Here is a 25,197-nt window from a genome sequence, read left to right as displayed (position 1 = left end):
GGATGTCTTAAGAAAATCGCTGTCCCGCTCTCTTCTCTGTTAGCTTGAATGGTGGAGTGAGTGAGCAGCAGGGGTAAAAGCCTTAGTGGACAGAAGCATGGAGGAGGACTTCTGAATAAGTCAGGTCGTATGAATAACTTCCTAGTCACAGACCCACGGACAACGTAAGATACACACAGAAGGGAAAAGAAGGTAGTCGTTGCATGGAGCCTGTTTGTCTCAGGGATTTGGGCTCCTCCTTGTTCCTAAGCTATCAGCAGAAGGTCCGGCATTTTACCGAGGATAAAACTGAGGAGTTAATAGACTTCATCAAGGTCATGAGAAGGGCAAGTGACAAATTGGGGCAAGATTCCACACCCTCTCACTCACAGACCAGCTGCCAGTCAGTGTGCAAGGAGGACTGAGGGGGGTGAATGTTACAGGGGATGATACCCCAGGTTTAAACAGCAGTGATACCCCAGGGCAGAGGGCTACACTCTTCTAAAGTGCTGTCCCTATAGGGCAGAAGCCCTCTCTCTACAGGGGAGAGCTGAACACCGCATGAGAAGTCATGGATGTGAAAGCAACGGGAGGGAAGGAGTGTCGGGGGCTTCCCAGGGCCTAAGCGGGTATGGCTGGGACAGCTCTGTAAAGCAGTGGCAGAGAAGCTAAAGCCAAATCTTAAGTTAGAAAAGAGAAGACACAAATGGGACTGAGAGCAAAGGCAAGGCCTCACAAGGCACGAGCACGTTTCTCCTGGGGGATGCTTGATTACTGGATGCCTTTCATCAGCTCCTCACACCTGGCCTTTGAGTGGCTCTAGCTACCAATCTCTCCATTTCTAAAACGTCTTTACTTGAGGCATTAAAACTTCATGCAACTGTATAACTCTGTATAATAGTGAAGGGATAACAATGACAATAAAGTACAACGGCTAATATTTATCAAGTACTTTCTAAGTCTCAGATACTGGGCTTAGGGATCTATAGATTTATATCATTATTATGCCCATTGTACAGCTGAGGAAACCAAGGCTCAGCAAGTTGAAAACTTGCTCAAGGTCTGTCACCCAGTAAGCTGCACAGCCAGCATGTGAACAAGGCCGCCTGAGGAGCAAGCGGTCCAGAGCAAGCACCGGGGACGCAGGCTAGGATGCCAGCTTTCTAATTCTTATCCACAATGACTTGCTCTAATTCTTCCTTCTTCACTTTTCAAAAGATTTTCCTAAGTGTCATGTAGTTGACCAGTTTGCTTCTAGGTCAGGCAGCTGGAGACCCATGACCACAAGACCTACAACCAAAGACTCCAGGACACTTACAGGAAAAGGACACCACAAGTGGTCACATGGCTCCCTGGAGTTGACCAGGACAAAAAGTTCCATTTGGCAAGGCCACATGGCAGTACTATGAGCACTGACACTCGTAAATAAGGATTTGCACTTTGCACACAACCCAACTAACCTATAGCTGCAAATGAGACTGGAGAAGTAACAAAACAGAAAAATAAAGGAAAACAGAGACTCAGTTCTGCAGACCTCTTTGAAGAGGTTTGAGGAGAAAATCTGCAAATGGCATTTACCTCCATAGAGTTCTTGATCCAGGAAGGTAACGGCAAAAACACATGCACTTAAATCCTGCAGGGGACCCCAGGTTCTGACAAACTTGGTAGCATAAGGCCTGATTTTGGGATGAGGAAGGGAGATAGACAGGAGGTCATCGTTTTATAATTCAGGAGCTTGGAAAGAAATCAGTTCTCTAGAAAATCCAAACCATGGGTCTATTTGCAATCCATTTTAAACTGAAGAAAGGCATGTGAGCAAATCACTACCAGTAATGGCAGAACAGATCTTGGAGAGAGGTGGTTAGATGACTGCCCAGACCATTCCTGGGTGTTTCTGACAGTCTCAATCTAGCAGCACGTGTTTAACCCATTAATTTTCATTGCCTGCTAAGCCTCACAAAGGTAGAGTTTAGGGATAGCACTGAGATGGTCAGAAGCCTTGTAGAAAATACAGGAAACAAGAGGCATGTGTCCCTTGCCACAGCCACTTCCTGAAGCATAGCACCCATCTGGAGAAAGAATGACAGGGGGACCCTTGGTACCAATGCATTTGTGTGCAGATGGTAGTGACACTTCCCAGAAAGTAAGTTTCATCTGCTGCCTACAGAAGAGCTGCCAGCAGAGCTGGGGGAGCTGTTACACCCCACAGGCCAATGGCAGGGACAGTCCAGGAGTCTGTCCATGCAGACACCAGAGCTGCGTTAGGAGCAGAATGTTCCTCCGGGGAGTGCCTGGCAGAGAGGCAGAACAGGAGACCAGCACTAAAGCCTCCTCCAGACGTCACATTCTGAAGCCTGGCAAGATGTACAGGATTTTATCTTCCTTTCGTTTAACTGGAATAAAAGAGAAGACTAAACAGCAAAGGTTCCATCGTGGAAGCTTCTGAGCTTCTTGATGCCTTTAGGTGACAACACCGAGAGCTGTAATTGGTCCAGGTCAGGGACTGGGGTAGGGAACAATGATTAGAGAAATTCTAATGAAACAGGTAAGAGTATATTGTCCATGATGCAGAAGAGGAGGGAGATAACTTACAAATAACCCAGAGAGAAAAACAGCCATGAATTTTAATGCCTGCCCCCCATTAGCTCTCTCAAAGAACTAAAAATTCCCCACGGAACAACTCCCCTTGGGATAATGGCCTGAATCAAGTCTGGGAAGCTGGAGACCAGGGCACAAACGCATAGGGGGGTTGGCTTTAGGGGGGCTCCAGTGCACAACATGTTTCATTTCCAACAGATGCTCTTCCTAACGGCTCAAGGCAAGAATTGCCGCCTCTTTCCACTTTATATAGTGAATACAGAAATGCTATATGGTTGGTTATTCCAGGCCTCTGGGCTACGAATATTTAAAAAAAATGGCATGCAGACTCTCTTTCAGCTGCCTTCCTGAGCCGTCGCAGAACTGACCCTCATAATTATCCTGTCTCTGTTACTAAAATGCGATATGATACTACAGCATAATGTGTTCACATAATACAGAAAAATTCTGCTATAAAACAGCTTCCCTGGATAGACTTCATTATTCTGAAGGTCAACTCATGTCCCTGTACACAAAAAGTGTATGAGGCATCACTTTCATTACAATACAGATAATCTCTAAAAGCAGAGTTATCCTAAAACATTCCTGTGCTTCATAGCATTCCTCTGTGCAAATCCTACAATAGCCCCCCATGTCTTAGAGAGTGAAGTCCAAGGGGTGCTTGGACCACATTAGACAAGAAAAGTATCATGAATGAAAGACAGAGTCTTGGTATTCGAGGCTGTAATCTTCACCTTGTCTATCTTTCCAGCTTCGTCTTCCATAAATTCCATATACACATTTTCCAATCTGTTCTACCCTTTCTTTCAGTTTTCTGATTCCACAGCAATACTCTAGTTATACCCTCTGAGGGGAATACCCTTCTTCCGAGGGGCAGACATTTCAGATTCTCTATGTAACGTTCAGTGCCCATCCCATTCTTAGAGACTTTTTATTCTGTAGTAGTCATTTGCCATTTCTAACCAACTGCATTGCATTATTACTTTTTCACATTTTCATTTTATTTAGTTTTACAACTAGAAGATGCACTCTTTAATACCACTCCTACTTATATGTACATTTGAACCAGCAGAGTCTCTTGTCTGAATGTAGTTTCTGATTCAGGTCTGGTGGAGCCTGCTAATCTGCATTTCTAATGGGTAGACCACATTTTGAGTAGCAAGGCTTTGGACTTTGTAAAGTCCTCATGATGCTGCCCAACTGACAAGATTCTTATCTCTTCCTTATAGTGAGCCAAAGCCTCACAGATAGGTAACCTCCCTGGTTCATGGACAGTAGAGCCAGGAAAACGTCTCCCGTCTTTGGAATCCTTCTACCCCAGGAAGCTCTTCCCTTGGGACAAGGCTGAATTGTCCAGTTTTTCATTTTCTTTTGGGCCTCAAGACGACGAAAACACTGCCTGTAGTGGGTGCTTGGTAAATATCTGTTTCCTAAGAGTAGTGTCAGAAGATGGATTGTCTACACTGCCCTCTCCTTTTCCTGTGAACCAGCCCACAAGCCTTTCTTTCTGCTGGCAATGCCTCTCCCACATGTCTCCCCAAATAGGATTCTCTCTTTAAAACTCTGGTTTGAAACCTTTTCAGAAGGCATTAAAATATGACCCCATCTGGCTTTCGTCATCCTGTTTGTCTAGGAAAATACACTGACTTGCAACCTTTCTATATTCCCAGATATGTGGCTCTCAGAAAAATCGTTAAAGCTCTTTTAGGGTACATTTGGAAACGCATGCTGCAGATAATAGGTATCTGTAAAAAGAGTGAAAGTGATTTAAAAAGCTATAAACATTCTGTAAATAGGGAATATTTATATTACTATATATATACAGTTTCCTATATCTCTACTGCTCTATTGCCTATGCCATTTTATCTTTTTTTTTTTTTTTTTTTAGCTTTCTAGGCAGAGACTGTTTCTTTCTGTAAAGGCCTGGAGCTATCAGGAGCCCCAATCATTTATGGAGAGGAAATGAGATGCAAAGATGTTAAACCAAGTCCTCCCAAGATGTCACAGGTTCGGAGGGGCGGAGGCGGGAGGTGAGCCAGGACTTCTGACCCAGAGCAGCCTCCTTCCCTGTCAACCACTGTGCCTCCTCGTCTGTAACGAAGCAGCAGTGAGAGGCACAGCACCAAGCTCAGGGGTGTGTGCACTGCGGGTATTAAGTCATTGCCACATCTGAGAAGGATGCTGGAACTCATGCAGTCTAATCCTCTTAGTCTCTGGTACAGATGAAGACAGTGAAGCAAGAGAAGTCAAGCCAAGACTCTCTGGGAGCCCCATGGCTTGTTAGGAGCGAGTCAGCTGAGTCACAGTCCAGTGCTCCTTCTCCTATATGCCAACAACCTTTGTGCATAATGTGGTTCTGTAGACAGGGAATGAGAAGCGCCAATTGCTCCTTTGTGTAGCTGGAAGCACTGCCCGGGTTGCAGTCTACTCATAGCCATTAATAAGTGCAACTGTGCTTGGGTTTCACAGCGTGTGTGACTTTCAGAATAAATTGTATTTCATTCAAGGGAACAGCTAAGCCGAATTTTTGTGTTTCACTGGTTCTCATCAAAGTATCAAGTTCAATGACACAAACATGCAGACTGACAATTCAAATCAGAATAAAAGGATAATTCTTTAATCCACTGACTTTTGTATTCTGCCAGGGACATTAGTTCTTATGCAATTAGCATTTCCTTTATAATACTAGGAAACCTGGGGAACCTTAAAGTGCAGGGCAGGGAATAAGAGGAGAGTTTCTTAATTTATCTGAAAGTTCAGAACTTATATTTATGCTGTACATACCAACTATCCCTATTATTTGTCTTGATTTCTTAAAAAATGATAGTATAAAGCCTAGTCTTCACCAAAGACGGTGCAAAGGACAGGAGATAGACAAGTTCACCCAGCTCTCCCTGGATTTCCCTTCGACTCACGGAGTTGGGATGGGGGAGGGTGGTAGGCAGACTTACCATTTTCAATTTCATAATCAGCGAAGGCGAGTTCAGAGCCTTTGTTGGTGATCAGCAGCTCCCCGTTAAGTGTGAAGATCATTGAAGCATCATCCAGGTTAATCATACATCCAACTACATCTCCTGGCTGCCAGGTACGTCCAAAATACCCACTCCCTTGATGCCAACACTGGCCCTAGGAAATAAGACCCCAGGGCTTAGAGAACCGGAAATCCTAGAAGCCCCCAGACAGCTGCAGAAAGGGCCAAAAAGCAATTTCTCCTACATGGCAGTGGTGCCTGGTTTCTACAGGGCACTCATCTCTACCAAGGACAGGTCACAGGGAGGAGTGATCTAACTTATAGATCAGGGATCGGCAAACTGTGGCTCGCGAGCCACATGCGGCTCTTTGGGTACGTACATGTGGCTCTGAAGTAAAATTGAAAATGAAAATAAAACTATCAGTTTCATTTATAAAATTTTTAAAGGATATTATTCACATAATGGTGATTTCATTTGTCTTATGGCTCTTGAATAATTTGTAAATTGTTGTGAGGAACAGGATTGGCTCTTCCGTCTCAAAAGTTTGCCGGCCCCTGTTATAGACGAATGAAACCAAGATACAGAAGGCTCATCAGAAAAGGTGGCCCAAGCCTCCCAATACCTAGTTAGCTATGACAGTAAGCAGGACTCTCAAGGGCAAAGTGGTAAGACTTCTCCAGACAATGGCCGCATAGTGTTCTGTGAACCTCCTTTGGAATGGAAGCAATGGGCTCAAGTGCAAGGGCAGATACGCAAGTGATTACAGAAAGTACGTGGGTGTACAGTCCTCCCCTTCACCACAGCAAAGAGCAAAGTGACAATCACTAGGTAATGATCATTTAATGGTTTAAATTAGCCAGTTGTGATGTCCATTCATTTTGAAGCCAGAGACCCAGACACTCATTACTCCCAACTTCTGGGGAAATGTTTGGAGGGGGAAAAAAAAATGGACTGAGGATGTGTGGACACTGTCGAGACTCACCCTGCTGCCTTCAAACACAAAGGCTTGGTCATCGGCCCCCAGCTCAATGTCAGGCCGACAGCCTGGCCTGGCCCAGCCAACACGCATGTCTCCTTCGGTCACCACCTCAAACTCAAAATACCACTTTCCAGATCTCACCGCATAAGACTGTTCTACCCGGAAAAATCGAATCTTGTCTATGCTGACTTTCTCCATAGCTGGGTCAGCTATTGAGAGAAGGGAAGGGAGTAGAGAGTGTAGGTGGGAAAGAGAGCACACAGAACTTTAATCATTAGGTAGCATTCCTCAATAGAATTTGACAACAAAGACTGGATAGACAGATCTTCCACTATCTAATATAACATTCTGTTCACAAGAATCATTTTTTATCATCACATAATAACAATACAAGCTACCATTCACTGAGTGATTACTTTGTAGTACATCCTTTAGGGCAGCGGTTCTCAACCTTCTTAATGCTGCGACCCCTTAATATACTTCCTCATGTTGTGGTGACCCCCCAACCATAAAATTATTTTCGTTGCTACTCTATAACTGTAATTTTGCTACTGTTGTTAATCATAATGTAAATATCTTTTTGTTTTTCGATGGTCTTAGGCAACCCCTATGAAAGGGTCGTTCGACCCCCAAAGGGGTCGCGACCCACAGGTTGTAAACCACGGCTTTAGAGACTGTCTCAGATTTTCCTAGCAATAATCTTATGAGGTTGGTAATATTGTCTTCATTTTACAGATGAAGAATTGAGGCTCAGAGAGGTTGAATCACTTGTTTGAGGTCACCGAGCCAATAAACCAAGGAGAGCAAGGATTTGAACCCAGGTTTATCTTACTCCAAATGCATCCCCTTAATCACTTGTAATACTGCCCAGTGGCCTGGGACCTGCTGGGGTATGGGATCACAATGATATGTTCATCGATTATAAACTGGTGATTTTAATCAGCGTTAGAATTTTATTTAGGGATGAGATTACCTGGTCCAAAAGTAAGCTGATATTCACATGTTTGGAAAATACAAGAAATGAAGGTAACTGTTTGTGACCAAATAACCTGAGAAGCTCAGCTATCCTGGAGGATAACTTATTCCCTGCAGGATTGGGGTATAGACATGCTCATCATAAACACATCTGTCAAGGGGACAATGTTTTACTATCAAACATGGTTCTCCTCACCCGTCCCCCCACCCCCACATTTCTCAAAATACACCATTTAGTTTAGTGCTCCTCAGCACTAATATAATTTTTAATGGTGCAAGTTCGACCTACTCAATGTTAGCATTTCCTCAGAAGAGGACCTGTTTAGTAAGTTGGGGCCAGAACAAACAATCTCCACTCATTACCTAGTTCTTGGTCTGATGGCTCGATGTTATAGCCATAACCAACAAATGTCCGAACAGCTTCACGAAGACTGTCCCTGTTGGACTTCTTGGTACGCTCATCCAGTAATGCATATGGCACCAGACGGGGGTTTCTTTTGTTCTTCAAATCCTATGTGAAGCCAGAGAAAAGAGGTTCTGAGAAAATACATTTTGCATTTACAAATAGTTTTTCTCACTTACACATCCCAGGAATAGTACTGGCTTCCTCATATGAGTCTACTGGCTCTTCCCCCAGTGCCTTGATATATAGCAATGTACATATTTACTACTTCTCTTCAGGATTAAATGAGTGTAAATGGGAAATTTTTACTAATGTTCAAAGCTAGCATTAAAAAAACACATTTTAATAATGCTAGCCTGTGAATAAAATGAAGTGCATAAAATTGGTTAGAAATCTCCAATCCCAAGGCAAGGCAGATGGGGATTCAAGTAGCAACCCCCTATGGAAGATGATGCCATGATTTAAACTTAACACAGAAACATCATAGAGAAACATCAGAAAAGGTGGCTGAGCCACAGTGGGTCCATTTCATTGCAGTATGCACACATTTGTATTAGAGTTCTCCTCAGGTCCTTAGGGAGGACTAAGAAGATAATTATGACAATTGCAGTGATAAGTCGTTGTAAATAAATATGCTTGACATGCTGTTTGAACCTCCCTCCCCTCCCTGCCATGTTTTCTGCTGCTGTGGTCTTCTTGGATCCCACACACGTAGGTTCAGAAGCCCAGGTATGAATGAAAGTGTGTGTGCCCAGCTACCCCGAAACTTCCCTGACGCTAACCCTGGTACTTATCGAGATGAGGGAAGCATTTCAAGAAGAGAAGTGTGCCAGAGGGCTTGGGCTGAACCCTGGCTCCACCGAATTCCTTGCTGTGCCTTGGCTCTTAGGCTGCCTCCTGCTCAAGCTAAGAATCTTGGTTGCCCAGGAATCTTGGCCTGATGGGCTGGAGTAAGGGGGCACTGGCTTCCTGGAAGGCTGGTTTGCCTCTCTCCTGGGCTAGCATCCTTCCTTTTCACTCTCAGGGGTCGACACTTGGGACCATCCCAGAAATACTGCGGAGCTGTGACGCTGATTTGTGCGAGCCTTACCCCGCCCTTGGAGAGTGGCATGAAAGCTCACCTCTCCACAAGGCATGCAACAAGACAGGGAGGAAATGACAGCAGATGCAGCCAGTGGGCACATACACAGGGCAACACGATCATAAGTGAAGCAGGCTAACAATAGAAAGATAAGCCTACCCTTTTCTGCAAAATTGGAATTGTGCCTGGAGTTAATGTCATTGTGACCCATGAGTCTATAAATAATGTATGTGCTGAGGCAGGAGGGACAGAGTTCAAGGACAACCTTTACCTTCCAATCTAATGCCCACCAAAGAAAAACGGCATGGTGACAGATGATCACATCTCCTAACTTTTCCAGCGGGCCTGACCCAGCACTTCTCACCTGTTGAATGCCATAGGTCCATCCTTGTTTTATTCTGTCTTTTGCCCAAACATTATGTGCATTTTCTGCCAGCTTATCCACTAAAATTTCCTGAGGAGGTAACAGCTTCACATCAGACAGATCCAAAGGGGCCGGCTTATAGCCATTGGACATCATGTAGCTACAAGAAAATGGAAAAAAGAAATATTTTGAATGGATCTGTATACATCCCCCATTCCAGATTCTAAACCAATAGTGCATGGTAAGAACACTATGAAAATATGGCTACAGTCAGTCACAGGTTCTACCCTGTTGCATAATGGATAGCTCAGTTCTATTTGAAGTCCACGGATGAAGCCCCTTACCTACCATCCTTTTTGCCAATGTGTGTGACATCCTTTTTACCTACCAGATTCAAAGGAGACTGTTGGAGAAAGTGGATGGTCTGTGTAAATCCATCCTTATTTCTAAGAAAGCACTTATGTGCCCTACAAATAATGGGCTCATTTAGTAAGCTGTAATATTACCAGAGGTTCCTTCATCCCATTTTAAAACACAAAAGGTTCTAACCACATCGGCAAGGACGGGACATCGAGCCAAATGGTTTCTTATAGATCAGCAGAGAATGATTGACTGTTCAGTCTTAGAAAGTTAAACCTTTACTTTGGGAATTACAAGGAAAAATCATGGCCTTAGAGAATCTGTGAGCTTGAACTGACCTTAGTGTGTCCAGTCCAGGGGTCAGAGGCTCAAATGTTTTTAATTTGGTGGATAATGTGAAGATGGGAAAAAGCTCAGTACAAGCCCAGGAGGATGTGCTGTGTGTGTGGCGAGGACCAGGGCACACTATGGAGTGACTCTCAGGAGAGCAGCTGGTCTTGGCCACATGGGAACATGAGTCCAGAGGCTATGGCTCGAGGGCCATTAAGTGCCCAGACTAGGGCCATAATCTAAATGTGATGACTTATAGACCAAGGCTCACTCCATCCAGGAAACCTCTAAGCTGCTTGAGGTTCAGGGTCTACTGTAGGCATAAGATACTGCCCCTCATGCTCTTGGGCAGCGTCAACAGGCATCGACTGCTGAGCACTGATGCCAGCAGCTTGGCCAGCAGGGGCACCTCTGTCTGCTGCCTCTCAGCTGTGCTGCGCTCAGCTGCTGAGAGTAAAGCTTGGAAGCTTGGGAGTTGAGCAGGGAAGAAGGGAAAGACAAGCATGTGATTAACGTTGGCACAGCCTTGGCTCATAACTAATTATGACACCTGTGTGAATGTGTGTGCTCCAAAGGCTGGTGCATGTGAGGGAGAGCATGCAAGCGAGCCAGGGGACGTGCCAGTGAGCACGTATCTGAACGTACCAGCACATGGGACTCTGAATGTACAGGCGAGAGAAAGATTTGTACGCGTGCAGATGTAGGGGTTCAAATTACACCTTGGCAGAGACAACCATTCCCACGATGGATTTACAAGGCTGGCCCAGTGCCAGAGGAGTGAATCTTTGCTGTGACTACCAGCCATGGCCAAGCTCCTGGGCCAACTGCTATTTTTAGAGACCAAAGACAGTGCATCCATCTGAGAGCACCGTATCTTTTGGCTCAGAACTAACGATAGTATTGTAGGTTCAGGCAGGAGGAGCACAAAGAGGGGAAGGCTGGGGACACCTGCAGGTCAGCAGGCTTCTGTCTGGGGGCTTCAGCGCAGTCTAAAGGAGGAGCTGTACTGAGCTGGCGCTAGCAAGTACGTGGGTCTGCCACCTGCCTTCGTGCGTGGGCTCCCATACCCCTTGTTTAAAAATTCAAACTGAAGCATTCAAGTCTTGAACCATTAAACAAAAATCACCTACTTTTTGGACAGTTTGACCTTCTTGAGAGCCTCTTCAGCAGCTGGATTAACATGAGCGATGTGGCATCCCAAGGCCAGGAGGGTCCTGTGACATAACAGAAGAAAAAGACTAGGGCCAACAGTAAGGTAAAGGACAGCAAGAACCCTACCCCACATCTGAGTTGATAAAAGTGAATGACAACAGTCATTCATTTAGACCAGGGGCCACCATGCTTTTTCTGTAAAGGGCCAGAATGTACACGTTTCTGCTTCGTGGGCCATGTCTTTCACAACTACATAGCTCTGCCATTATAGAGAGAGAGCAACCATCAACAATATGCAAACCAATGAGCTTGGCCCTGTGACAATAAAACTTTATTTACAAAAACAGGTGGCTGGTCCGACTGGCCCATGGGCCATAGCTTGCCAGCTCCAGATTTAGATAATAGCAAACATAAGAACATAAAAAAAGAAGCTCATTTAATAGCCCCACTTAGAGACATTTTCAAATTTGCATTAGGATTGTAGCCTGCTTCTCTGATTCTAGGGAACAGATAGGATCCTCACAGCAAATCCCCAGGTCAGCAAGTATTTACTGTGTGCTCTCTGTACACACAGGTGCTCGATGGCATGAGGTACCAGAGCCGCACCCTCAAGAGGCTTCAGGGTGATTGAAGACTTCACCTATGTGAGCCTGAGACAGGGCAGCGTGATAGAGCATTGTTAGGCCAACAAAACCACATTAACACGTTCTACGCTGACAACAAGGGAACAGAAATACAACACAGAGAGAACAGGCAACAAGCACAACAGGAATTCAAGATGGGAGACACCAACTTGCGCTAAAATAATTCGAGTCCAAATTAGGCTTTTAACCTTGGGTGGGATCACAGAGAAACTAAAAGTTGTTTTTAAATTGAATTTTAGTGAATCAAACTGTTTTCCCATTGGTTTTTAGAAATGTTTTATCCTTGCTTCTTGATTTAATCTGCAAGAGGCAGTTGGTCCTTTGATTCTAAGTTTCTCTTCTTTTTTTCTGCCACCATTTCCCGTCCCTGTCAATCAGCAAATGGCCTCTAAAGAAATACAGATGCTCAATAACAATCAATGGTGGAAACGTTATTCACTATGCCAGATCCTTCTGTGGCATGAATAATCACCCTCCAATTTATCAGAACGCATCATGTTTTCCAGGCAAGAGACATATCTTTGCAGTTTGTTATAAGGCATTAAATCATCCACTCTCTTGTCCAAATTCAACTCAATTAAACACTCACTTTAAGGTTTCAGTTGACATTTGTAGGTTATAATTCTTCTCAGTTTCGGGCAGCTTGGAAAACTCCACAAGGCAGGGGTGTTGTCTTTTATTGTCATCCCGTATCTAGGTGACAACATAAAGAATGTAATTTAAGTGTGACAGCTGGCACTGCCACAGAAAACAGAAGAGGACGCACTTTGAAACATGGCCCGGATGATCTATATCAGGCGAGACAAAGACAGCTATTTGCTGATAGGCGAATAGATGATCTTCTCTCTAGTAAATGGTACATACAGTCCCCAAGTTGCCAGTGGCTTGTGCTCTGTGGGTCTGTTTCTAGTCAGGTGTTTGCACTGAGAACATACTTTCCCAGAGAAGCAATTTTACACGTGGCAGCAGCCATGCTCCTGCCTGTCCCAAATTGATGGAACCAGAATGCTACTGAATGGGAGTGTTCCCAGAACATAAAGGACTATAGGGTCTGGACCGGTGCTGTCCATGAGAAACATAAAGTCTGCCACACATGTCAACCACATTGGTAATTTCAGAGTTTCTAGTAGCCGCATTACGAAAGCAAAAAGAAAGAGATGGAATTAATGTTAACAATGCATTTTATTTAACCCAATGTAGCAAAAATATTACCATTTTCATAATGAACACAAGACATACTTTATTAGACATTTTATACTATTGTTGACAGTAAGTCTTCAAAATCTGGTGTGTAGTTTATACTCACAGCATATCTCAGTTCAGACTAGTCTCATTTCAAGTACTCAATAGCCACCTGTCACTCATGACTATTGTACTGGACAGCACAGATTCAGACATTCATTCATTCATTCAACAAATATTTGTTGAGTGTCTACTATGTGATAGGCACTGAGCTAGACATTAGGAGTTCATTCCGTGGTGAGCTGGAATAGCCTCAGCCTCATGAAGTACACAGGCTAATGGGGCAGGGAACAATAATAAACGAATCATAAAATAAAGGGAACATCGCACAGTTGTGCTTAGTTCTCTAAAGGAGAGATGGTGGTGTTATAAGAGCATACAGCAGAGAGGTGGCCAGGTTTAAGGAGAGTATTTCATGGTAGCTCTATCAACATATATATGTTAGAGTGCAGGCGCCCTTTCAGTAAGTAAGCTGGACCACGCATAATTTGAGAGCATCAGGGTCACAGGAAGCTTTAGAGCTCACCTATCCTTCTGCCTTCGGATATGACCTTACACAAATCACAGGACAAAGTCAATTTACAGCCTCTCCGAAAAATGCTTTCTAGTGAAAGAGATTCCTTAACCTCCTGTGAAGTGTCCATTAATCTTAGTGATACATCTGAAAACTATATTAAACAAAGTCTGATTCAAAACAAGACATCAGCCTCTTTTCACCAGCCATGCAGAGAGGACAGCTGTTTCTGAAAGGAAAGGGGGACCTGAGGGTCCGAAAGCAGGTGCTGAGGAACAACCACCCTCAATAGTCTCGGAACAAAGGAAACCAGCATATGGGAGTAAGAGGGACTAAATAGATTCCTGGGTCTGTCTGTGCAGAGCTTGTCTTCTCCGCACTTCTGACTGCTCTAGACTAACAACCGAGCAAGCCTGCTGCGAATGCAGTGGAAGCTAGACAGGCGATAGTCAGAAGGAGCGGGTTTTGGCTCATACGGTTCCTCTCCTCATTCGAGTCTTTGCAGAACTTTTCCAGGGAACAAGGCAACCCAACCCTGCACCTCAGCCTGGCCACTGAAACACATACCTTGCCAAAAGTCCAGCCAAGCTCTATTTTATTCATTCCCCAAAGCTCGTGGATGTTTTCAGCTAGTCTGTCTCGGATCTTCTCTAGGTGAGATGGCAAGACAACCTGCAAGGAAAAGGAACAAGCGGGAAGTCAGAACGATAACAGCCAATTGTACTGCGATCTGTCATAAAATCTATATGGATCATGTGCCCGGGTTGAATTCATGACACGTCACCCAGGAGGAGGAGCGGCTTCCAGAGATTCTTTCCTCTCTTGGCTTCCTTTCTGCCTGCATCCTCTCAGTCTTTTTGCAGATATTCGTGTTGCATGTTCCTCACATGTGAATGCTGCCCTGGGCCTTACCTCCCCTTTCTCCATGCTTTCTCCTTGGGAGATCTCACCCACTCGTAGATGGTCACTCAAAAATAAGTACATCTCCAGCTATGGTCTGTCCTGAAGTTCAGACCCATGGTTCCAACGACCTACAGGATTTTCCCACCAAAGTGATCTCAATAGGTTCTCCAAAGATGAATTCATTATCTTTCCTTTAAAGTGTTTCTCTCTTCCCGCTTTTCTTTTTTTGTTGTTGTTGTTGAATGGCCCCACCATTGCTTCAAACCTGGAAGCCACCCTAGTGTCTTCCCTTTTGGCATGACCCCTCACACCCTCAATCACAAAATCTATCATGTTTATTTCCTAAGCGTCTTTCTGAAGGACCCCTGCCTCTACATCACTCCACCTCATTATTTTCTCCCTGGACTGTTGCAAGAGCCTCACAGTTGGTCTCCCCAACACCCCACCATCTATCCTCCACACTGTGGCCAGAGTGATAAATCTATAGAAACAAAACCACACTGCAATGCTCTCCTCCTGAGTGTCCCCAACTGTTCCTTGATACTCCTAAGACACCGACTAGATGTATTAACCAAGCATACAGCACCCTTCTTCAGATTTCTCATCATAGTCCTCCCAAATGTATCCTTTCTAAGCTTCTTAACATTCTCCTAAAAGGTCACACTGTTCCAAGTTCCGTGCCCTTACATATATAACCTTTACCTTATTAATAGCTCCCATGACACACATAATATGTTCACATACTTGCACTCCTCCACTCTATGTGGCAAATGACAAACACTCTCTCTTTGACCAGACTCTAGACAGGTGCTTCTGAGCCCTTTTTTTGACTAGGCTCTGTCCTTGGCCTTGTCTTCAAGACCCATGTTTTAGCAAGAATCCTGCTAAATCAGTTTAGCGAGAATCCACCACCCTTCATATCTGATCACCTTCCATGTGTGACCAAATTTCCTCATACCCTACCATCCCCCAGGGGACAGCGGATCACTCTGGCCTGCCTTCAGCTAGAATCCTGTTAGACTCCATCCTAGCCCCTGATGCTCCCACTTGGTAATTTTCCATCACTGACCCCCCCACACACTCCAACCCCACCCCCCAATCTGCTCCTTGGTTAGAAATCCCCACTTGTTCTTGTTGTATTTAGAATTGACCCCAGCTCTATACTGGAGTTCCTTTTCCCCTATTGCAATAGCTCTTAAGTCAAATTTGTCTTTACTGCTTTACTGGCTGTTCGGCTATGGTTTAAATACAAACACCCTCAACAGTTAGCCTAAATTTAGCTTAGATGTCACCACCTCTGGGAAGTCTTCCCCAGTTACCTTCAGGGAGAGTTTCTCTGTGTTTTCCTGGCACTTGGCTCATATCTCTCCACAGAGGCCACAAGCTGGGGGCCCAAGTTTACTACTACAAGAGTAAACCAAACTGCAACTGTATTTGGATTTTATTGGTTAACTAAGATAATCTGTTTAAGTGCTCCTTAGTTGATCGCAGCCTGAAATTAGATTTGCATGTCAGAGGAACCAGAGAGGAAAAAATGTGGAAAGAGGCTGCCACAAACAACCTGAATTATAATTTCAGTAAACTCAGCTGGTGACTGTGTGGGACAGGGTGACACTGGTTTGTAACTGCCTCCTGGGTGTCTGGGGGCTGGGCTGCTCAGAGCTGGGTTCTTTTCTCCCCACGCTCAGCCAGGGGTTGGGGCTGGTTTAAGCACTGAGCACTGTTAGTGTGGAAGGACAGAACTCCAGTGAGCGATGCCTAATCTACAGAGTGGTTGACGTGCTCCACGAAGCATGGAGTAGGCTCTGTATGAGTATCTGATTTTTAAAACTCCTCCTTTGACAATAATTTCACAGCATATTAGATTCTAAAATATTACAAGGTCTCATTCAAGATAATAAACTGTACATTCCCAACAAAAACGTCCCCACTATTTGATTTTCCAGCAACACTTTCCTAGTCCCAGCATCCACACAAATTTAGCTTTGGGTCCAGACAGCTACGTGCTTCGGGCCTGTGGATTTATCTCCACTATATGATTTCCAAATATTCAGTGCTGCATGTTTAGAAACTCTTCTCACTCTTTGGTCAGCCTTCCTTCCGTCCCTCATCAAAACTTCCCTTCATTCTTTGGAACTCTCTTAGAGGTCCCTTTCTCCCAGGAAGCCTCTTCTGAGTGACGTATACTGTTATGATGGCTCCACGGGGAGGGTGGCACAGAGAAGTAGGAATCGCGTTTCTGCTCATGTTCTCTCTCTGCTTGGGCCCTAGCAGCTTGTGTCCATGGAAAAGCTAATTGAGGTCTTTGGCCCTCCAGCTTCTTATCTAGAACACACAGGAACCAGATGATCGATTTCTAGGACGACCGCTGGCTCACAAACTCCTCCCCAGTTTCCTCTTGAAATGCTCAGCTCCAACTACTTTCCAGGCACTGTACTAGGCTCTACGAAGCAGACAGAGAAATGCTGTGGTTTCTAGTCGATGGGATTTCCCCAGCATGAACTACAGGAGGTGAGAAGTAAGTTCATGAACATGCACACACAGGGGAATGTGACATAATATTCGCAACATTTACATGAATATTATGGCAAAATACAAGTTTGAGACTATCTACAGGCTAAAAGAGCTCTACATTCCTACAAACTCTGAACCCAAGTACCTCAGAGACAAGGGCCCTTTTCATTTATTTCTGTATCTTGAATAATGATTTGAGTAGCACTGATGTGTAGGAAATACTGAAAGCTGCTGTATGCCCCTCATCATAACTGCGTGAACGTGTTTCTTCCAGAATAAAGACTCTAGAAAGGGGAAAACATGTCTATTTATCAGCACTTTCAAAGTCCTCCTCGCTATCCCATTTCTTTCAGTTTTACTTCCAATTCTTTCCCAAAATGTTTCTCCTTCTCCAAGTGTCCATTCACATGGGAATATTCATGATCACCTGTCCCTCATTTGCATTTTTACTTCTCAGCCCTTATTTATCCCATTCCCGTTACTTCACCCTTGGATGCCCAGCCCCAGTTAAGCTTATTAACAGCTGTGCTTGAATTCTATCCTAACACAGACTTCGAGAAACATAATAGCCGAAAGGGTATTTCTAGCACTGACTTGTGCAAACTCTTCATTTTGCATTTATTACATTTAGACTTCAACAAGATGATACATTTACTTCTTACCGCTTCAACTTGGTTATGAATTCCCAGAGACTACTGAAACCTTTCTGCCTATGCTTCACAGAGCCTAGTACAGTGCCTTGCATGTAGCAAGGACGCAACTTGTTTGTTGGCTGAGAAATCCCTAAAGAGCTCAACCTACTCACATATGGTAGAAACACGCAGAATAGCAGTTGTTCACATTATATCACAATTTTACAGAATATATAGTAAGAACGGTACAAAGACAACACAGAAAGATGAAGAATGTAGCCCAATTACTTCATGGCCTCCTGCTGGCAGCTTGAACCTACCTGACTGGTGTTTATGGGGCATGGGATGAAAGAGGCTTGGGAGAGGAACTGGGTGGTGCCCAACAGATCTCTGATGCCTTCAGCATCACGTTTATATTCTTTGACAGGCTCCAATCTCATCTTTTCTTTGGGAAGTAAGGCTTCATAACAAGGGGCATAGCCCGAGGGAGGCAGAAACTTGAATTCTCCATGACGTCCACCCATCAGGAAACGTACTCTGTGCCATTTGGAGAGATGAGAGAGAGAGAAAGAGAGAGAAAGAGAGAGGTTACAAAAATATCCCAGACCATGGAGGTGAAAATTCAAGATCAGTTCCCGCCACCCCCAAATTATTTTGTTGGGAAGTGACTGAATTTAGCTTCAGCACAGCTAACATTCTAAAGTGGGCAACAAAGCAGCGGAAAGAGAACCGAGTGTCAGTGCGTGATTCTCAGCTGACTTATGTCAGCTAAGTTCTTAAACATTAATTTGAATGTTAATATCACTAGGTTTTAAAAAATTATCCTTACTCTAGTAGTTAACTCATTACTCTAGATATGATTACTAGAGTATTAAAAAGAATAACAGTGATGATGACATTATTCTCTGAAAATATCATATTGGAATTATAGCATGAGAACCTTAAGTCTTTTTACTTGAGGGAGATTACTCACACACCAATTAAAGGATGCAGATATAACTATGTGAGGAAAATTGGAACTTCTTATTTTAAGACGCAGGCAAAAGATTAAGCAACACCAGAGTATTAAACACAAATGGTGTACGCGTACATGCCAGGAGACGTGAATAGAAACAATATTCCAAAGGCTGCAGTTCCCCAAAGCAGCCATATGAGGGCGACTCTGAGGAAGCATCAGCAGGTGGCCACCACCCTAAGGGACCAAAAGGGAACAAAGTGTTTGCTCACTAGCGTTCCAGACTTTCTCGGGGGCACCCCTACCCTGCTGGCTCACTTCAGCAGTGCCCGCAGGGACCTCCCAAGGAAGGGGAAAGGACACTTGGGGCTCATAGTAATGGCAGGCACTAATTGCCAATACACTGAAGTCTTCCAATGTTTTAATTTAGCATTCTGGCTGAATTTCAGCCCCATATCTGTAGGTTAGGTTAGGGCTAGGGTTAGACCCCCAAAGCTCCCCCTGCAAGGAGGAGAGAGTGAAAGTGAACTATTTCAAAATGATACTTCATACGCTCCTAGGTTTGTAAGTAGAAATGTCACTTTTGCAAATCAACTGCAACCAGATTAAAACTGATGAGGAAATATTACTGAAGTTTTAAGTAATTAAAACATGGTAAGATATATAGCCCAGCAGGGTCAACAATTTCACACAGGAAAAATCAATACATACACAAAGTACCTGCACACAACACTCCCTCCCTCCATTGAACAACTACTGGGTCGTCCAGAAAGTCGTGATGTGTTGTTGCATTGAAAAACATAGAAAAATACGTCATGACTTTCCCGATGACCCAATATTTACTGAGCACATATGACTTTCAATGTCCTCTGCACTAAGGATTCAGCAATGAACAAAGCATACCACAGGCATCCAACTAGACAAATAGGCCCAATTACTGACTGGGAGACATCTGATGAGGGAATAAAGAGGGAGGTGTAAAATAACTCAGGGAAAGGTGTTGCTCCTGTATTGGAGACAAGGAAGGCCTCTCTAAGGAGGAGACAGGTGAGCTAACCCTGTGAGGGACAAGGAGAAGCCAACAAGTTCAAAACCTGGAGGAGGAGCATTCCAGGCAGAAGAACAGCACATGCAAAGGCCCTGAGGTAGAGAAGAATGTGGGTGGAAGGTGGTGTGGTGAGAACACAAGAACCCAAGGGGCAGGAGACGAGGCTGGAAGGGGCAGGGCTAGATCAGGCAGGGTCTGTAAGCCATGGTAAGGAGTTGGGATTTTATTTCTGATGGGAAGCATCTGAGGGATTTTAAGGAGAAGAAATGTAAGACTTTCCAAGTTGTCTTATGTATACAGGCCTGGCAACTAATGAGGAGGCACTGGAGGCACCTGACACCCATCTAGTCACAATGAGAGAGGAGGGTGTGTGGGACCAAGGTGATGATGACCAAGGTGGGAAGCAGCAGTCAGATCCCACTTGTTTTGGAATGAGAAATGGTAGGAATTGCTAACAGAGTGCACATGTGTGTGGAGGGGGATGAGGTATATGGAGGAAGGACTATGATCTAACAAAGTTCCCACAGCAACACTCTCCGCGAGGCCTCTCTTCCTTTAACTGAAATATTCTGGTAGAGCAGCTTTGTAAGCGAGTCTCAGTGTTTATTGGCTAAGTAATTATGATTGTGGAATGCCTAATTATGAAAATGGAAAATAAAAATCTCCCCAAGTGAAAGGCATTAAGGGTTTTTCCCCTTCCCAATACAAATTCTTTATCCAAAGAGCATTTTATAAAATGCTGTTTTGAAATTAATTATCGAAATCATATGAAACCTTCCACTTTCCCGTTTTAAAGCACTAAACAACAATGATACAGAATTAGAATCACAATAACCTCTTGTGAATGTTCCTGCATAAAATGTTCTGTAATAGGGCGTGATCTATGTATATTAAAATATGAACAATGACATTAAAACAAAACTGAATCATTAGCCTGCAATGTTACTAATTCAGTGAAACTTCAGGAAATAATGACTAAGCCTTGAAATTATTTGCTGAGAATTTCCCCATTCAACAGCAACATAACAGATTGTGTTACTGACATGTTGAAACTATGGGATAAAACTGGATCTTTTTGAGCAAAAAATGAGCGTGGGACGTTTTTTTCCCTTCCTTTTCTCATTGAGCATCCTTCCTGGGAGAAGCTGAACTGGGAGCTTGTACAGAAACTATATTCTTTGTTCCTCACTAGTGTATGGATTCCAAGAACAAGTAAATGGCCTCCTACGAGGACTTCTAGACTTAATTATTCATGAGCTCTCTTGCCAGTTCTGCTTACTTTTAAAATTTCTCTTACGTTTTAAAATCGGCTGTCATCTCTGGACAGATAATGCATCAAGAAAGGTAGAGTTCTATGTAGCACTTATGGAGAACAATGCTTTCTGTGTTTATATTCGGTTATTAAAAGCAGAATGATAGTTTGGTTATAAATCTTAATCTTATCTCCTCTAATGGCCACACAAACTGTAAAACAAAAACGTAACATAGCCAGTAATCAGTGTTGACTGCTTATTGGAGCATCATCTTTAAAGGCATTATGCTGAGCTTCAGTGGGCAGGAGAAACAGTCTTGGGTTGCTTCCAGAGCCCTGCCGGACAGGAGCCCCGCTCCCCAGCAGCTGGCACCAGGCACACTCGCTGCCCATGGCTCCTCTCTCACTACCCACGAGCAGCTACCCAGAGACTGTGGAAATGGCTCCCAACAAATCACCACCACCATTTGAGGTCCTGCTCATAGTCCTCTCTGGGAGATCCAGACTGGCCAGGTCAAAGGAGAGAACTAGGGAGAAAATATAAGTTTGAAGGGAATAATCAAAAGAAAGAAATTAAAAATCTGAAATCCACTATATTTGAGGATATTAAAATGGGCTCTCCTCTGTCTTGGAGTTTTAGCAGAGTTCCCAAAGGTGGATAACTCAGTGAATGCCAATGTCAATATTTTCACAATGAAGTGAGGTGCTGGATCAACTATGGAGGAGCTACCAAAAAATTGTGAAACCAGTTCTGCCAGCTTTAGTCCACCGCACACCTCCACGAGGATAAGAAAGGTAAAGAATTCACATGGAGAGAACTGCCAGGTAGAGAGGGAGAGGGGGTTCTCTTCCATCTGAAGTCAAAGGATGAGGGCTTCGAGGAATTATTCAAAAGCTTCAGAAGTGTCCCTTGAAGTTTGGTAAGGGACATATTTGCCTGGTGACAGAGTGGGGGAAGAGGATAGGGGACTTATGGGAAAGAGGGACAGAAGTGGCCAATGACTGTGCTCCTGGAAGGCCAGGTGAACCAGATGCCAGCCATCTCTAAAGGGATTAGGCCCAGAAAGGCAAATAACTGAGCAGAGATGAGACGCCCATAGGCTGAGGAAGGTGAAAAGCCTATGCAGGGTGAGGAGCGGGGTCCGCCAGAGGGAGCGGCCAGCACAGGTGGTAAAGCCTGTGTCCAAGAAACTGCAGTCAAAGACTCCCAGCCTGAGGCTCTTCAAAAAACAAACATAAAACCAAACCAAACCAACCAACCAACCAACCAAACAAACAAACAAACAAAAGGACCACAGAAGGGCCTCAGAAGAGAAAGAGGCAACAATTACACAAAGAGAAAGAGGCAGCAATTACACAACTCCTACCCAAAGATCTGATGCCACAAGACAGCTTCACCAACTCCACAGGACATCCCTTTCCAACAGTCATGTTGCCCCCCTGGGCTCTACCTTAGAGGCATCTGAGACGGGCTGGCTCACAGGGAAGGAGCCCGCAAAGTGGAGGAAGGCTCAAACATCAACTGCATACAAATCCGGAGTTTTTACATTCAAATAGATGGAACTCTTAAATTACTGACAAGGTTGTTCTTGTTCTTATTCTTAAAAGGAGTAATAAAAGCTACAGAACCTGCCCAAGACCTTATCCAGAAGCCCAGAGCATGGATTTCAAAGGGCAGAAGGAGAAACAGCCAAGTTACACCTACCTAGTCTCCTCCTTTCAATAAATCCGTTATCTGGTACTTAATGTTAATCTTTTAAATCCTTTGCCTCATTCATAAATGAGAAATTTCCAAATCGAATATAATTCTCTCTTCTCTAGGTGTATTCTTCCCTGCTCCTTGGGTTCCACTGAATCCCCCAGCATCATAAAAAAGGTTAAATTAAAAAAAAAAAAGTTAAGAATTGAGTTCATTAAAATTAGTTCTTTATCCTCAGAGTTTTCTCTACATTGATGGATTTAAAAAATCAATTTCGCTATTCATTTTAATCTCTTTCACTAAAGCACTTGTACCATTTTCTGGGGTTCTTCCCATAACTCAGACATTCCATCAGGTTTCAGAGAAGGTTTTTTTTTTTTTCTTGCTTCCTAAAGTGATTGCAGTAAGCAATTGTGTCTTTAGATTTCCCCCACTTCAGAATGAGCAACAACTTTAGTAATAGTCGCCTGAGAGTAGTAGTTTCGGGATGTGTGGAGGAATGTTCCATTTACTTGACTAATATTTTGAAAACAGAGCAAATTGTACTGCAAATTCCTCGCTAGCACTTTCAGTTTCATCTTTTGAGATTTATGCCTGTTTGCTTGCCAGTTTGCAGAAGAGAGGAGAATACCTGTTGCAAATTCCCAGGCTTGAAATACTGACCCATGAATAATAATAAAAAATATATATATAGTAAAAATCAAAGCTTTACTGGGCTCAGAAAGGAGGACCAGGTTTCTTTATTCACAGGTTACTAGCAAACACGTGAAGTCGCTTTAGTCTTAGTAGATGTCTCATTACTCTTATCTGCTGTTGAGTCCCTCCCACTCCCTGAGAGTCGGGATGGTGTTCTAAAGAACAAAAAGATACAGGCTGCGGTTGAGAAAGAATTTGCAAGCTTTTGCTGACCTGAATTTAACTCATAAGTCATGATTCATAATTGCATCATTCATCCGTATCGCTAAGATGGGAGAACAATCTGAGTTATGTATGTTCCCACATTCATATTCTTTCTGGCCAGTGTTTGTTGAAAGCCCAGGGCAATCCAGCCAGTGCTTACCACGTTCTTCACAGAAGTATATTTATCTCAGCAGTAATTTCCACAGCATGGACCACAGCAAGCTGGAAATAGCTAAGCTGTTGGTTACCTGAATTTTAGCCAAGCCTGGTGGATACCAACAGAAAACAAACACCAACCGCAAACACCAACCATCTTTGGATATTTTTGTTTTTATAAATTAGAAAGGGCTGGTAAGAGAGAGATGTAAGTTGAGAAAATAACCTATGGGGATGTTCAACTATACCTGTAACATATAGTCTACTGCTGTGACTAATTCATCAATTTTCTGCAAAACAAAAGGTAGCACCCAAATTTCACTATATACTGCCGCTTCTATGTAATGTTCTCCATGTGGTTCATGCCCTAATGCCATTTTGTAGGGTGAGACCACCTTTTACTAAGACCTTCCTGGCACCTAAGTAACTCAACCTTTTGGGTGGGCTCCAAAGGTACATATGGCTCATCCAAAATACTGTCCTATAATGGATAGGGCTATTACATCAAAGCCCTGCTACACCAATCATACCAGTCATAAATCGCAGTGAGAAGAAAGCTAAGAAGCCATATTCATAATAGTTAGAAGAGAGTACTTATTGATTTGTGGATGTTGTTAGTAATTACTCATGCTGCCTTTGACTTCACTGTGGGTAAATCTAATTGAAAAAGATTTCTGCTCTTCGATGACTGCTGGCAGGGGCATCCTAATTGGGTGTTATTAACAACATAGTTTGTAATTATAAAATAATTGTGGGGTCGCAAAGTCAAGACTACAACCTCAGTAAGCAGGAGGAAATGGGGCTGTAAAAGAGAAATCTAATTTAGAGGTCACACAGAAGTTAAAAAGGAGCAAATTTCTAAATACTTCTGTGACAGAAGAATACTTCTCTCGATGGGCATAACCTTGTACCTTGCGGGGAGGGACACTATATACCAGGCAAATATTCCACTAGGTTGGGTAAAAACAATAATGTCTTTCCAATTTTATTATTAAATACATTTATTTTCAATAAGATACTTGAACTTGGAATTAGGATTCTGGTTTCTCTTTCTAGTATTTTTGTACAACCAAACGGAAGAAGTACAGAGAGGAACTAGTTCTTGGCGCAAATCATAATTTACCAGTTTATGTAAGAGTAAGTATTGGTATATCAATCCCATTTGTTCATAAGTGAAAATAAATAAATTGGTCAGTCTCTAACACAGGACCAGCACTGACTTCGACCAATGACATCATGGGATGGACTGGATATACTTCGATACAATGTTATTTCTCAAGCATGCAGGCCAACTGCGATCCCATCTCTCCTCAGATCATATCATGTTCTGAGAACCCAAAACAGAAATATCTCAGAGCTGATATTTTCCTAGCAGAAAAGAGGCCTGATCCACATCAAGCCCCCAGCACCGCATTAGCTTGTTCAGTTGCAATAAGCAAGAATCTCTCACATTTACAGTGTTAACTTTTCAAAGTAACACATTTGGACAGTTCAGTTTCTTAAATTTCTCTCAGCAGTTGTGACTTATAAAATGCGTTAGACATC

At 43.5% G+C, this 25,197-nt stretch overlaps 1 protein-coding gene across 1 annotated transcript in view; it reads right to left on the bottom strand.

Moving 5' to 3' along the window:
• The window catches only part of RYR3 (ryanodine receptor 3), a 358,095-nt gene that overhangs the window by 193,174 nt on the left and 139,724 nt on the right, over window positions 1-25,197 (bottom strand). The window contains exons 20-27 of the mRNA XM_019627208.1: window positions 17,963-18,179; window positions 14,161-14,265; window positions 12,427-12,530; window positions 11,172-11,255; window positions 9,352-9,511; window positions 7,867-8,014; window positions 6,532-6,737; window positions 5,529-5,703 (exon numbers count right to left, since the gene is read on the bottom strand). Coding sequence (XP_019482753.1) covers window positions 5,529-5,703; window positions 6,532-6,737; window positions 7,867-8,014; window positions 9,352-9,511; window positions 11,172-11,255; window positions 12,427-12,530; window positions 14,161-14,265; window positions 17,963-18,179 — 1,199 coding nt within the window. The remainder of the gene's footprint in view (window positions 1-5,528; window positions 5,704-6,531; window positions 6,738-7,866; window positions 8,015-9,351; window positions 9,512-11,171; window positions 11,256-12,426; window positions 12,531-14,160; window positions 14,266-17,962; window positions 18,180-25,197) is intronic.

Source organism: Hipposideros armiger, unplaced genomic scaffold, assembly GCF_001890085.2.
Source record: "Hipposideros armiger isolate ML-2016 unplaced genomic scaffold, ASM189008v1 scaffold_724, whole genome shotgun sequence".
In the NCBI taxonomy this organism is placed as follows: Eukaryota; Metazoa; Chordata; class Mammalia; order Chiroptera; family Hipposideridae; genus Hipposideros; species Hipposideros armiger.
This window is presented reverse-complemented; position numbering and strand designations above follow the sequence as displayed.